The 13912-nt window shown below is 38.2% G+C and overlaps 1 protein-coding gene across 8 annotated transcripts in view; it reads left to right on the top strand.

Moving 5' to 3' along the window:
* Window positions 1-13912, top strand: part of BRD1 (bromodomain containing 1) — a 99990-nt gene that overhangs the window by 692 nt on the left and 85386 nt on the right. For 7 of the 8 annotated variants that reach the window (XM_025215293.1, XM_025215286.1, XM_025215284.1 and 4 more), the window contains exons 1-2: window positions 7-115; window positions 2986-4366. In XM_025215293.1, the coding sequence (XP_025071078.1) occupies window positions 3000-4366 (1367 nt within the window). In that variant the 5' untranslated portion in view covers window positions 7-115; window positions 2986-2999. Of the gene's footprint in view, window positions 1-6; window positions 116-2985; window positions 4367-13912 lie in introns of those variants that run through there. The other variant, XM_006016494.3, reaches the window with a different exon arrangement.

Below are 13912 nucleotides of genomic sequence, written 5' to 3'. Positions count from 1 at the left end.
CCTGCGGCTGCCGGTACTGGCCCCGCTCCGGGTTCAGGAGGGGGTTTCTCCCGGGATCCAGGTGGGCCACGTTCGCTGGGGTGCTCCTGTCTCCTCCTCGGGCGTGCAAGGCCAGGTGAGAGGAGAGGGCTAGTGGTCACCCTCGCGTCCTGCTGGGTCACTGCCAGCAAAGGGTAAGGGTTGGGTGCAGGTTCGGAAAAGACTCTGATGGCCATTTGAGGGAGATCCAGAGAGTTACCTCCCCCCCACACCTGCCTCCAGGGTCACCTACTTCCTCAGTACTTTGAGAGGGAGTCGGGGGAGGTGTTTTCTCAGCATTAGAATAGGTGAGAAAACAGGTTTATGCCTGCTTTTGTCCAGGGAGGAGGAATGGGATGTGGATCAATCACACAGGCTTTTTGATAGTCCCTCATAAAAAGCCGCTGTCTGTCTTTTCCAATATGAGCTTAGAGGCAGGCAGCTTTGTGATCCGCATCCTTGGTGTTTGCAGGTATATTTATGGCCGTTTGGATACGGTCACTAGATGCTCCTTGAAGTCTGGGTTGCTTAATAAAACTTAATATTCACACATAGATCTGTTGCGACTAAATTAAACTAAAAAGAAATCTGTCCTTTGCCTGTTGCGCACTTCACATTTGACTTACACTTAAGTGCTCAACCAAGTGTGGCCCCTGGACTTTTGGAATCTGGCTTGGGGGGCTCCCCACGGGTCAGGAAATTTGGCAGCGGGGGAGCAGTGGCACTACTGCCATTGCTGCCCCCTGCCAAAATCTCAAATTGTAGAGCAGATCAGAGCCAGGCCACAACCCTTGCCCTACACCGCCAGATTGGGGCCAGCCTATGCCCCCTTCCCTCTGCCCAACTAGGTTGTGGTCCGGCCACACCCCTTCCTTCCACAGAGCTGGGCTAAACCCCCTCACCCTGCACAGCTACTTTGGGGCTGAGTCATGGCCCTTTTCCCCCACAGGGGCAGGTTGGGCTTTGCTAAGTCACCTTCCCTGCATAGCTGGGTTGGGGTCAGGCTGACTCCCTCCCCACTCCATGTGCCCAGATGGGGCCTCACTGCACCTGCCCTTGGTGTTGGATTGGGTCCACCTGCCAGATCCAGCCTGCAAAGGGATTGGGCACTGCCTATCTGGCCTCCCAGCCAAGAAGATTGGGCACCACTGTATTTGAAAATGAAACCAGACTGGTTCATCTTGGGTTTACATATGAATGGGTTCAAAATACTGTAAGAGGAAGTTGAAATATATGTGGGTTTTTATTGAAACATAAATTGGGGCCATCATAGAAGTTACGCGTCCTTGGATTCTAGCCTGTCCTGTGAGGTTGGGGAACTATATTTGGGACACAGTTAAATGGTCAGTATATATTATATTGAGTTATTGGGCCTACTATAGGAAGTATTAGTTAAATCTTCTTTGGTAGAAATTCAGTCCGGTTAATGAAGTGCTAATTTACAAAATGAAACAGTAAAATGTTTCAGGCAGACCCATCAAAGGAGGGAAAAGTTTAGTTGTTTATTTGTTCATTATCTAGACACGGTGAAAGATGTTGCCCTGTAGTTATTGCTAGAAATTGGCTGTGTCTGAGTTAAATTTACCTTTAATTTGGTTGTAGACTTTGCTTAGTTTATTACATATGCTTTCCAAAGTAACACTGTTACACTTATCAAGAAAACAAAACTAATGGAGACTGATTTGTTTTTTTTTAAGTTTGGGAAATGGGGCCAGGTTTGGGAGTTGGGAGACGCTAAGTAGATGATATGCATTCTTGTCCCTTCCTTTTCCTTAATCATGCTTTCCCATCTTACCTTTATGCTACAAATAATCAAGTATGTGACTTTATGTGGGTAAACGTCTAGCGGTAGGAAAAATTGTTTTAAAACTTGTCAGATGAGCAGGTCTGATCTGAAAGGCAAATGTGTTTAAAAAAAAAAAAAACAAACCCCAAAAAACAAAAACCCCCAAAAACAAAAAAAACCCACTATTTTTAGTAATTCTTTGAAAAATGAGCTGTGTATAGGTGGACCAGTGTTCTAAATTTGTACATTCTATGTGGTAAAAGTATGTTGTACTCTGTATTATATGTCTTCCTATAGCAATTTGTATTAAGTAGAATTAGTAGTAAAAATGGAAGATGATGACAGCAGCTCACATGTATGAAAACACACAGAATAGTAAATTGTTTGGGACAGGGATAGCAACCGGGTGTTTAGGGATAGGATAGGAACGGGAGTGTAGAAAGGACATACTTCTCAGATTTAGGCTTGTGTGCATTCTTGTGACTCTTTATAAAGAGTAAGTGTGCGATTTATGTAAGGTATGATAAATATATACAAAGACCATAAATGTTTAAAAATAAATAAAATTATATAATTGTTTTTCCATCCATAGTCTTTGTGTAAACATATTTATGGAATAGAATTTTCCTCTGATGTTGAATCAGCTGGACCATGAAAACAGATTTGTTTTTTTCAAAGCTAAAGAAAAATAACCATTAGCAATTTTATATTGGTGTCATTAATTCTATTATAGTTTGCCACAAGCTTTAATACTGTAGTAGGTGGGTTTTGGAAACAGTTTTTGGGCCATTATCAAATTGGTACATCTTGATTCTACCCTTATGTAGTTGTTGATATTTGGCAGAAGCAAAAATCTGCCTACCAAGCTATAGTTTTCATAATTTTTGTGACCTTTTGACTCATTGCCCGAGTGATGATTTTTTTTTTTTAATTTAGCAAAGGGGGTGAAATTCATTTCAGCAGTCTGATCAAGACAGTTTTATTTTGAGTAACTTCCCAAACTCTGATAGTCATTAAGTCAGAGTCAGTTTTCAAATCCATACTAGTCATTGATATATATATGTATGAAGTTAAAGTATGTATCTATATCTTTATTGGAAAGTTTTTTACTGGATTACATGTTCATAATTTATGAGATAAATATTTACCATTCAGTATAGTAATTGTGGCTATAATTTTAGGTAATCGTTACCAAATGAGGAGGAAAGGAAGATGTCATCGAGTATCTGCAGCAAGGCATTCTTCTTCCCCATGCAGTATTAAACACTCCCCAACACGAGAAACCTTGACATATGCTCAAGCTCAAAGAATGGTTGAAATAGAAATTGAAGGTCGCCTGCATAGGATCAGTATCTTTGATCCACTAGAGATTATTTTAGAAGATGATGTTACTGCCCAGGAAATGAGTGAATGCAATAGCAATAAAGAAAACAGTGAGAGGCCACCAGTTTGTTTGAGAGCCAAACGGCATAAAAATAACAAAGTGAAAAAGAAAAATGAAGCTCTTCCAAGTGCACATGGTATACCCACTTCAACAAGTCCCCTTCCGGAACCAAAAGTACGGATTGTTGAGTACAGTCCACCTTCTGCCCCTCGTAGACCTCCTGTTTATTATAAATTTATTGAGAAGTCATCAGAAGAACTTGACAATGAAGTGGAATATGACATGGATGAAGAAGATTACGCGTGGTTAGAAATAATAAATGAAAAACGAAAAAGTGATGGAGTGTCAGTTGTGTCACAAAATATGTTTGAATTCCTTATGGACAGGTTCGAGAAAGAGTCTTATTGTGAGAACCAAAAACAGGGTGATCATCAGTCTTTAATTGATGAAGATGCAGTGTGTTGTATATGCATGGATGGTGAATGTCAGAACAGCAATGTAATTCTGTTTTGTGATATGTGTAATTTAGCAGTACATCAGGAGTGCTATGGGGTGCCATATATACCTGAGGGCCAGTGGCTCTGTAGACACTGTCTGCAGTCCCGTTCTCGACCTGTAGACTGTGTGCTATGCCCAAACAAGGGAGGTGCCTTTAAAAAGACTGATGATGACCGTTGGGGACATGTTGTGTGTGCTTTGTGGATTCCAGAAGTTGGATTTGCCAATACAGTTTTTATTGAGCCAATTGATGGTGTCAGGAACATTCCCCCAGCCAGATGGAAGTTAACATGCTACCTCTGTAAACAGAAAGGTGTTGGTGCCTGCATCCAGTGCCACAAAGCAAACTGCTATACAGCATTCCATGTGACATGTGCTCAAAAGGCTGGGTTGTATATGAAAATGGAACCTGTGAAAGAACTAACAGGCAGTGGGACAACATTCTCTGTGAAAAAGACTGCCTATTGTGATGTACATACTCCACCAGGTTGCACACGGAGACCTCTAAACATTTATGGCGAAGCTGAAATGAAAAATGGCGTGTGTAGAAAAGAGGGATCAGTCAGAACTGCTAGGTCCACATCAAAAGTCAGAAAAAAGACAAAAAAGGCCAAGAAAGCAGTGGTTGAACCCTGTACAGTTATGCCAACAGTATCTGCTCCTTATATTCCCCCTCAGAGGTAAGCAAACCATCAAATAAAATCTTTATCCAGACTTAGCTACCTTTCATTTTAAAGAACTTTTTAGATGCAGATTTTATAGATAACAAACAAATGAAAGCTTGAGAAACTGTCTAGAAAGGGACCTATTTAAAGGGAAAACAGACGTATTCCTCACACACACGTTTACACATTGCATATCTTTTGGCATGAGTAATTAAAAAAGGCACGCACGCAATTTTCTGTAAAAATTGGAGGCTAGGTTCTCTTCCCACCCTGTTTCCACTGTCAGATCCAACAGTTTTGCTTTGCTCAGTAGTTCTGTGCTGCCTATTTAATTTATACACCTAGGCTTCTGATCATAGTATGGTTTAAAAAAATAACATTTTACTGCACTTAACTTTGAGAAATTTGAGGAAATGACTTAGTTACTAGCTTAAATTTATGCATGCGCTTAAATGGTTTCCTGAATTTGGGTCTGAATTTTCAAAATGAGCCAGACTTCAGGGCACCACCTTGAACATTATTTTAGTGTATGAGGGCATTCTTTTATCTAGACAGCATTCTGCATTGATAATATTGTATTCTTACTGTGTCGGGTATTTAGGTACTTTGGTAGGTACTGCTCCATGAACAAGTCATAGATACACTCTTTCCTTTGACTTTTCTTGAAAAGAAAAAGGTAAGGAGGAGAGGTGAGCTTACGTGTATTTGGTGGTGATCTCAGCCTGAACGATAGGAGTTAAACAAATGTCTTGGTTTAAGTCGTATAAAATTTAAAGACTGCTTAATTAGAATAACATATTGGAGTGATACACTTTCATATTAAGATTGGCTTATAAATGTAATTTTGGACCACCAGTAGCATATTTTGTTAAAAAACCCAACAGTAAACTTAACAGGACATGGGACCAGGACATTTAACAAGTGGAACAGAAAGTACTCTGGAGCCATTTCTTGGGAAGACTCTGGATTCTCAATTAAAAGTTGCTAAATTCATTCTTTTATATTTTACAGTGCAGTAATGTTCATAAAGTTAGAAAGACTTTTGGGCTATGCAGATTTCTTTTGAGTAATTAAGCAGTTAGTCACTAGTAGTACACTATAATTTAATAAGTCATCTAGATGAGATCTTTAGTTATGGGACCAAATAATCTGCATGATAAAATTGGCTTACTTGAAGTATAGTTTGATGATTAAAATTTTAGGTATTTGTTTTAAGAATTGTTTTGTATTGTGGAGAAATTGAATTCATAAGAGGGTAAATAGTATTGATCCCAATGTTGTTTAATTTAACTTCAGATTTATCCTTATGTATATTAGAAACTCCTGTAGGTGTAAACTTTGATCTTGTGTTGTTTTTATCTGTCCATCTATATGATGCAATGAAAATTGTACAGGTGTACTAATTTCCATGCTGCAGGAGCTTTATAATATGCACAGATATAACTATGGAGTGAAATGGAGCTAAAATAAGAATGAAGCAGTCTTCCTGCTCTGAAGTACCTGTATTTTAAAAAAGAATCACTGGTATGCTGGCAGCCTGTTTTAGCTACAGTTTAGGTTAATGGCAGACTGGTCATTTTAGACAAACAGATGCTTCAGAGTGGCCCTTCCAAGATGCTTTCAAGGGTGCTCCCCAATACTTACCATATTTCTTTGAAAGAGAATTGCTCTGTTGTTTTTCCATAGGCAAAACAAAACAGACACAAAAATGTGAAAACTACAAGCTGGCATTTTCCAAGGGGTGCCTTGCATCTAACAAGGAGTACCTTCATTCTAAAAAGTTTGAGAACTGCTGTTATAAACAATACATGCTACTTGAAAGGTGTGACTAAGCTATAGATGCTGGATTGTTGAAATTAGTCAAATTACTCTAAATGAATAAGGGGTTTAGGTTGTAGCCATGTTGGTCTAAGGATATAGGCAGACAAGGTTCCTTGGGTGAATTTGATATCTTTTATTAGACCAACCCAAATGGTTGGCAAGCTTTCGGGTTTTTGGTCTAATAAAAGATATCGAATTCACCCAAGGAACCTTGTCTGTCTAAATGAATAATGGTGATTGAGACTAGGTCACTTTTTAAATTTTGATTAATGTGCATATAAGTATTTACTACATGGTTTGGACAATCTGTTTTCAGCCCCCCAAGCTTGTTAACAAGCTTGAGTTCTTTTGTTTTACAACATACTCATGTTGGGTGATTACTAATGAAATGGAATTATTTCTGCTACTTGAATATGTAACTAAAATTTTAACTCATAATAACGAGTAACAAGTTCTCTTGTTTATGCATGACTGCTCATGGAAGATTGTTTTGTAAGTGTGCCTGTCTGGCTGGTTCCATACAGTTTTCCTAACAAAAGCTTACAAATAGCAAATAAAAGAGGGTGTAGGAGTTAAAACAGTCCGACTTAAACCATGATTCAGAATTTGAAATAATGTTCTCTGTGTACAATATAGTTACTGCAGGAGCTGTTAAAGGTAAAAGTCATGGAAGCGAGGACATAATAAAGGTGTGGAGTAGTAGATGGTAGGGAATTTGGGGTAGTGTCATGATAAGAACAAAGATTTGTAATAGTCAATGTAGTGAAATATGCTGTTCAAAACCAGGCATTTCATTGCTAGATTCCAGAGACTTTTTTCAGCCTTTGTTCCTGGCTTTGTTCTGTTTCATAAGTTGCTGAACAGTAAAATGGTCACTGGGGCCTTGGACCCACTGCCAGAAACATAATTTCTGGTCTGGGTTTCAAAAGAGTATAACTTTAAAATGATTTGGAGGTAAATTCTTAGTATAAATTGCTTGGCTTGTGTGATGTATTCCCTTCCCTCCCCCTACCCTTCTGCATTCACCAACTCCAAAGTAGGAAGACGTTTAGTTCAGTAAAACTAATCTCTCAATAGAGAAGATGTTTAGTTCAGTAAAACTAATCTTTCAATAGAAAAGTGTATTTTTTTTAGTTTGTTCACTAGTCTCGATTGTTGAAAGGAGGACCAATTTTGTGGCAGCCCAAAATCTCCGTGGTCTGGTCTCTCTTGCCTGAAGGTTAAATGCTACAGGGATTAAAACCTTTTAAAAGATGTACATATTGGTTATCAGTATTATAGTTCAGTTTGCAACGGTCTTCATGTTAACGGTCTTCTTTTTTTGGTCTGTTTTTACCTATTTCTCAATTGGGACTGAAACTTAAGCCTTTGCTTTTCTGGAGTTTGAGGGAAAATAATTAAAATATGAGAAAAGGAAAATATGTGCTTCATCTGTGCTTCAACCTAATCTGCAGAGATGCTGAGCAGGCATGTGTAAATCAGCAGGACCTTTTTAATTTCTTGCTCAAGAATATCTCAGATAAAGAGTTTTTAGTCAGCTGGCATATACCTAATCTTCGATGGGGGAGTCCCTTGCTGACACCATAAGAGGAGAAAATTCAAACTTCAAGGTTCTGGGGAAAATATCCCCAGAATACAGTCACTTGCTGAAACTAGTAAAATGTAAAGGAGCTATGAGAGGAGGCATAACTGCCCCCTACTGATATACTCCTAGGTTTGTAACTTCAATGTTGCATTAACTTATTTTTATACTAAAGCTTTAGAATTGTAGAAAATAGGGGTTGGAAGGAACCTCAGGAGGTCATCTAATCAATCTCCTTAAGGCAGGATCATCTTTGTCTAAATGTCTATTCTGCTCTTAAAACCTTCCAAGGATGGACATTCCACAACCTCTGTAGGTAGTCCATTGCAATGCTCAATCACCCTTGTAGTCAGAAAGTTCTTCCTAATATCTAACGTAAGTTTCCCTTGCAGCAGTTTAAAATGGTTACTTTTTGTCTCATTTTCTGTGATGACAAAGAATAGTTTATCTCCATCCTCTTTGTAATTACCCTTCAGGTATTTGAAGACCATTGTCGTATCCAGCTTAAGTTTTTTTTCTTCTCCAGATTAAATAATCACAATTCTCCCAACCTTTTCTTATAAATTATGTTTCTTAGATTTCTAATAGTTTCTGTTGCTTTCCACTGGCTGAACTCTTTCTAATTTGTCCACATCTTCCTTGAAGTGTGGTGCGCAGAACTGGAAGTAGTGCTCCAGAGGCATCACTAGTACTGAATAGAGCGAAAGAAATGCCTCCCTTGAGTTTTGAGCAGCTTCTGCTCTTGGGTTTTGGCTCATATTCTGTGTACGGTGCACTGTAACCCTCAAATCCTTTTCTGTAGTACCCCAAATACTTGTCTTCAGACCATTTTTTCCAATTTATCAAAGTCATTCTGAATCCTAACTGTACTCTTCAGTGTCTGCAACTCTACCAAACTTGGTTTCTTCTGCAAATTTGCTAAGCAAGCATTCAGTCCCAATGTATTCATCAGTGATTTGGAAGATAAACGATGCTGGACCCAGGGCATGCCCTTAGGAAATCCAACCTGATATCTTTTCCCAGGTAGATATAGAGCAGTGTTTTGAACCTTTTTTTCCCACCCTAAGCAATTTTGAATGAAGGTGCAAACATTTGGAAATTTTGAACAGAGGTGTTGACCCCTTTGAATTGTAAGTGTACTTCAATTGAATTCACGTACTTTTGATTGATCATAGTCATCTCTTGCAGACCTCTTGGATATAAGCTGTGGAACTCAAGGGGTCTACAGATCATAGGTTGAAAACCACTGATATAGAGCAATTGATAGGATGCATCTTTGAATATGATGATCCAACCAATTATGTATTATTCACTTTGCAGTAGTTTCTTCTGTACTGTATACCTTGTTTGCTAATGAGTGTCATGGTAGATTGTGTCAAAAACCTTGCTGAAATTCAGGTATATCCCATATGCTGCTCCCTCTCCCACCCACAGAGCCCATCACCTTATCGTAGAAGGAAATCAGGTTGTCTCTGAATGAACCTGTATCTTGTTATCTATCCTCTATGTCAGTGGTTCTCTACCTTTTTTAGATTCAGAGCACCCCTTCATAATTTTGTGCATTGAATAGCACCCCATTAAAAAAACTAATTTATTGTAGTGTTTACTTCCTTCCAGAGGCAGCCAGGCATTGGAGGAGGAACGGCAAGGCAGAAATAAGGCTGAGCCTGTGTTTATCTCAGTCTGCAGCTCCCTTCAAAGATCTTGTGGCGCTCCAGGATGCTGTGGCACCCTGGTTGAGAACTGCTGCTCTAGGTGTTTAAAAATAGCTTCTTTGATGACTTGTTCCGTGGTCTTTCTAGGTATTGAGATCAAACTGAATGGTCTCTGATTTCCTCAATCCTCCTTTTTCTTAAAGATAGAAATGGTATTTACTCTTTTCTAGTCATCCAGCACCTTACCCAACCTCCACAAGTTCTCAGAGGTTGTAGTCAATGGCTCTGCAATTACCTTGGCCTGTACCCTGCATATTGTGAGATGCATTCTGTCCAGTGTCTCTTGAGTGGTAGGTAACCTTCTCTTCTGTTACCCTAGGTTGCTTATCTTCTTCCCTATCATTTAACATCTGGTAGCTGACTTTGTTCATGAAGACTGAAGAAGAAAAGGCATTAAATACCTCAGTCTTCTCTGCATCATCCATTATTAGGTTGTTCTCTGTATTTGGTAAAGTGTTTACATATTTTTTGTTCAGCTTGTTACTTCTGGCATATTTATAGAATGCTTTTTGCTGCATTTTATGTCTCTTGTTAGCTGTGTTTCAGTACATACATTTGGCTTCCTGATATTTTTCTCCCTAGTGACCATGCAGTTCTCTTGTTCCCCAGCAATATGGGCAAGTTGCCATTTTCTGTGACAGGGGAGCTGGTAGCAACCTCCTATATTAAAGAAAACTGACACTTTTGATTAAGAGTAAGTTTTAAAAGATGGATATAATCTTTTATTTATGAAGGTCTTGTGCTTCCATTTTTTTTTTTTCTTCAACAGCAAAAGAATCCCCTCAAGTTGTGAAAGTACCATATCTCTGCCTTGTGAAATTCCATTTGGCTTTTGGTGAAATATAAACTCTGAAAAACTGTCTATCCTGTTGCTTGTGTTGCTTAGCAAATTCTGGAAGCCAGGGGGGAAATATATTTTGGTACAAGAGGTAATGCTGCTACCACAGCTATTGCATACTGTTGAAGGTTAAAGGTGCCAGAACAGCTGCATTTGGGAGCTTCCCCACCCAGACTGACAGGTGGTTCAAGGAAAGTGGGCCAGGTACCCCCAAAAGATGTATACCATCCTCCATTCTTTGTATCACATACACCAAGGCAGTTGGTCCTTACCTTAATCCTTAATATGGCCATCTTCCTTGGCTATTGCAATATAGTTCTGCAGCACACTATGCTGCTGTGCCAAGGTTCACGGATATTATTGAAGGGGATCCTAAATACTGTGAACTTCAGTATTTCTGAAGAAAAAACACTGTCATAATGTAGCTGCTACACTGCCCTATGAGAACATTTATTCAAGATGCCATGAAAGCTTTGAGTAGGTTATGGACTAGAAAAATAGATTAGTTCAGAACAGCAACTGGATGACCTACTAAATTAGTTAAAGTGAATGTTTAAAATCACTTTCTTAAAACTATTACATAGTTTAATGTTGTTATGTAGTTTAAAATATTATGTAAAGCTATTATGTAGAATCCTCCATGTATGTAGATATCAAAGCTAGAGTTGTTTTTGCATAACAGATACTACGTCAGAGTGACAGGAAGATAATTTTGCTTAAGATTATATCAACATAATATTGATTATTACTCTAGTTGATGGTACCGTAAACAAATCTAAAGGTGAATACTGATATTATTGTCCATTAGTCATTTATCATCCACTTTGGATGAATGCATCACCACTGAAAAATGTGAAATGTTAATATGGGTTTACAAAAGAGCCAAGAGGAGCATATCACATCTTGTAGGCATTTCTGGTAGTTAAACATATCCACTTAACTAATGAGCAGTTTTGCAAAATGCTGTAAATACTGAATATCTGTAGAACAATTAAGTTTAAAAGAAAGAGTAATTAGATAACCAGTTAGTGAAACAAAATTGCACTCTCTGAAAAAGATAGGACTTTGGTTATTAAAGAGGAACAGCTTACTTTTATGTTTCACCAAGTTGATGACCTTTTTGGTAAGTATGTTAAACTGTTTTTTGAAGGCACTGTCCTTTTCCTCATGGTTAAATAGGTCACATTATTTTGCTTCGAGCAAGAAACATGGTATCAGCGTGTGGTAATTAGATTAACCTCATTGATAGTTTAAAAATGGGAGAGGAACTTTTAAACGTTTTTTAAAAGTGATTTAACATGGCTGTGTGAATAGATTTATCTTTGAAATTAGCCTTAAATAGTAACAATCAAACTTTTTTTTCATAGCACAGTCTCTGTTTTGTAAAAGTTTGATAAAATTGGTTGGGTGGAAGTGTGTTCTTATGTGTGATTCTGAAAACATGCACACTACTAAGTTTATTCGCCTTCTATCTGAAGATCCTATAGACTGAAATGATCATCTGACTTGAGCATTTAATTGAAATTTGGGTATAGGCACTTGACATAGATATGCCCTAGCTTTTTGTTTTCCAGTGCCTCTTTGTATTTGTTTCTAATGAACAGTGCAAACTGGCTTGAAAGGGAAGCTATTCAGAAAATATTAGGTACTTTTTGTAAGCTGTATAAAAATAAATTGCAGTATGGAGGGTCTTTTTTTCCCTCTTCCTCATCAAAAGTGATACAACTGTTTTCCAACATGTGAGAGCATTTCTACACTGAAGGTCATTCAGACAAAAATGTGTTTTGCAAGCCCTGTTAAATGAAATATGCATTTCCAAATGCTGTGGGATGACTAAACATAACCTAGCATACATGAAATGTTTTGCAAGTATTTAAAATATACTGTGCATGGAAATTAAAGTAACGAAAAAGTGCTTGAAGTAAAGGACAGTGAAAGTTGGTCACACTTGTAACAAACATTCTGCATCCAGAAGTTGTTTTGCTATGTTAACATGACTGTCTGGAAGTGTTGTACACTGGAGTTCAGTAGGAAAACAGGCATGTCAACTAATTCCATGCAAAAAAACTTCAACTAATAATTTTATTTATAAGCAGAAATATATATGCATACCAACAAAAAATTGACTGAGCTCTTGTGAGTGCAGTAGAAGTTTCTGGTACTCTATTATCAGTCATTGAACGCAGTATTTGGTAGGCAGCATTTAAACAAGACCATTATACAAGTTACCCAGCAGGCATTCTTTGAGAGCCAAGCCTCTTACTCTGTCAGAGAATGAATATGAGTCAAGCCTCTTACAGCGTGAGAGAGTGTATGTGTAATGCAAACTGCACAAAAACAATCAGTGAAGTGCTTTGGTAGTATTTGGAGAGCTGTGTATGAACGTACAGGAAGGAGGAATCTATTTTTAATATACCTAAATCAGTTTTTTGCAAAGCTACTGAAGTGGGAGAGAACTGGCATATTATAGAGTGTATCTGTGAAATATATGAAGTTCTAGAGAGGATTAGAAGAGGAAAAAAATAGAAGCTGACAAATACCAGTAATATGTCCCAGGCTGCTTTCATAATGGATAATTTATCCACATAATACCCTGACAGCATGTCTTTGTAGGTGGCAGCCTACTTTGTCATATGGGAAAGTTCATGCTTCTCTGAAACAGTTAGTCTCTAAGGTGTCCCCAGCCCTGTCTTTTGCTATTTGGACCCAGTGGAAAATATCTAAAAGCTGTAGATAGGAATTATAAAATTTGTAAAAGACTTATATTGTAGCTTCACTGTTTGAGGAAAAAGAGGGAAGATAAGCATGTTAAGAATTAAATGTAATAGTGAAACTATCTGGCAGTTAGAACACAGGGTAGATTTATACTTTATAGATTAAGCAAAGTGTGTGTATGTGTGAGAGAAATGGCACAAACTTTCATAGGCTGAAACTCACTTCATTAGTTGTGAAAGGACAGAATGTTGTGATGCTTGAGAGTTCACTAAAAAAAAGCAGAAGCAATAATTCGGAGTTTTACATTGCTTCAAAGCGGGCACATTGTAGTTCATAGAATATTTGGGGTTCACCTGGAGAACTCTGAAGAATCGACAGCCAGTTGCTTCTCACTTTTTGTGAAGTATTTCTCAATTTATGGCCCAGTTGAAGTCAACTGTTTTTGAGGCTCTAAGTGAATTTGCAGTTCAGTCAGGAAGAAGTAAAGCGAAGGCCTATTTACAGATGGGCAAAATGTTGTTGTTAGCCAGTATGTGCTACTGCAGACCTCTTTCAAAGTTGAATTTAAGGCAGTAATGTTGGTGATGATTGCATTGTTACAGTATTTGGATTACAAAATAAGCAACACACTCTAGGACTGGATTGGAAAAATACTTCCAAATGTTTCATGATTCAGAATTGCTTTTTTGGCATATAGTCCAACCATCAAGGAATCTGGTATTAGCTGTCTTCATCTTCTACAGCATGAAAAACCAAAAAAAACAAAACCCCTGATCATTATTTTGGATTATGTGATTATAGGAATGGGATCCTAGAAAAGTAGGACTGGAAGGGACCTCACAAAGTCATCTAGTCCAGTCCCCTGCTCAAGGCAGTGTTGTTCCTGACTC

The sequence above is a fragment of the Alligator sinensis genome, unplaced genomic scaffold (assembly GCF_000455745.1).
Source record: "Alligator sinensis unplaced genomic scaffold, ASM45574v1 scaffold600_1, whole genome shotgun sequence".
In the NCBI taxonomy this organism is placed as follows: domain Eukaryota; kingdom Metazoa; phylum Chordata; order Crocodylia; family Alligatoridae; genus Alligator; species Alligator sinensis.
The sequence above is the reverse complement of the archived record's forward strand: the minus strand, read 5'-3'. Positions and strand labels throughout refer to the sequence as shown.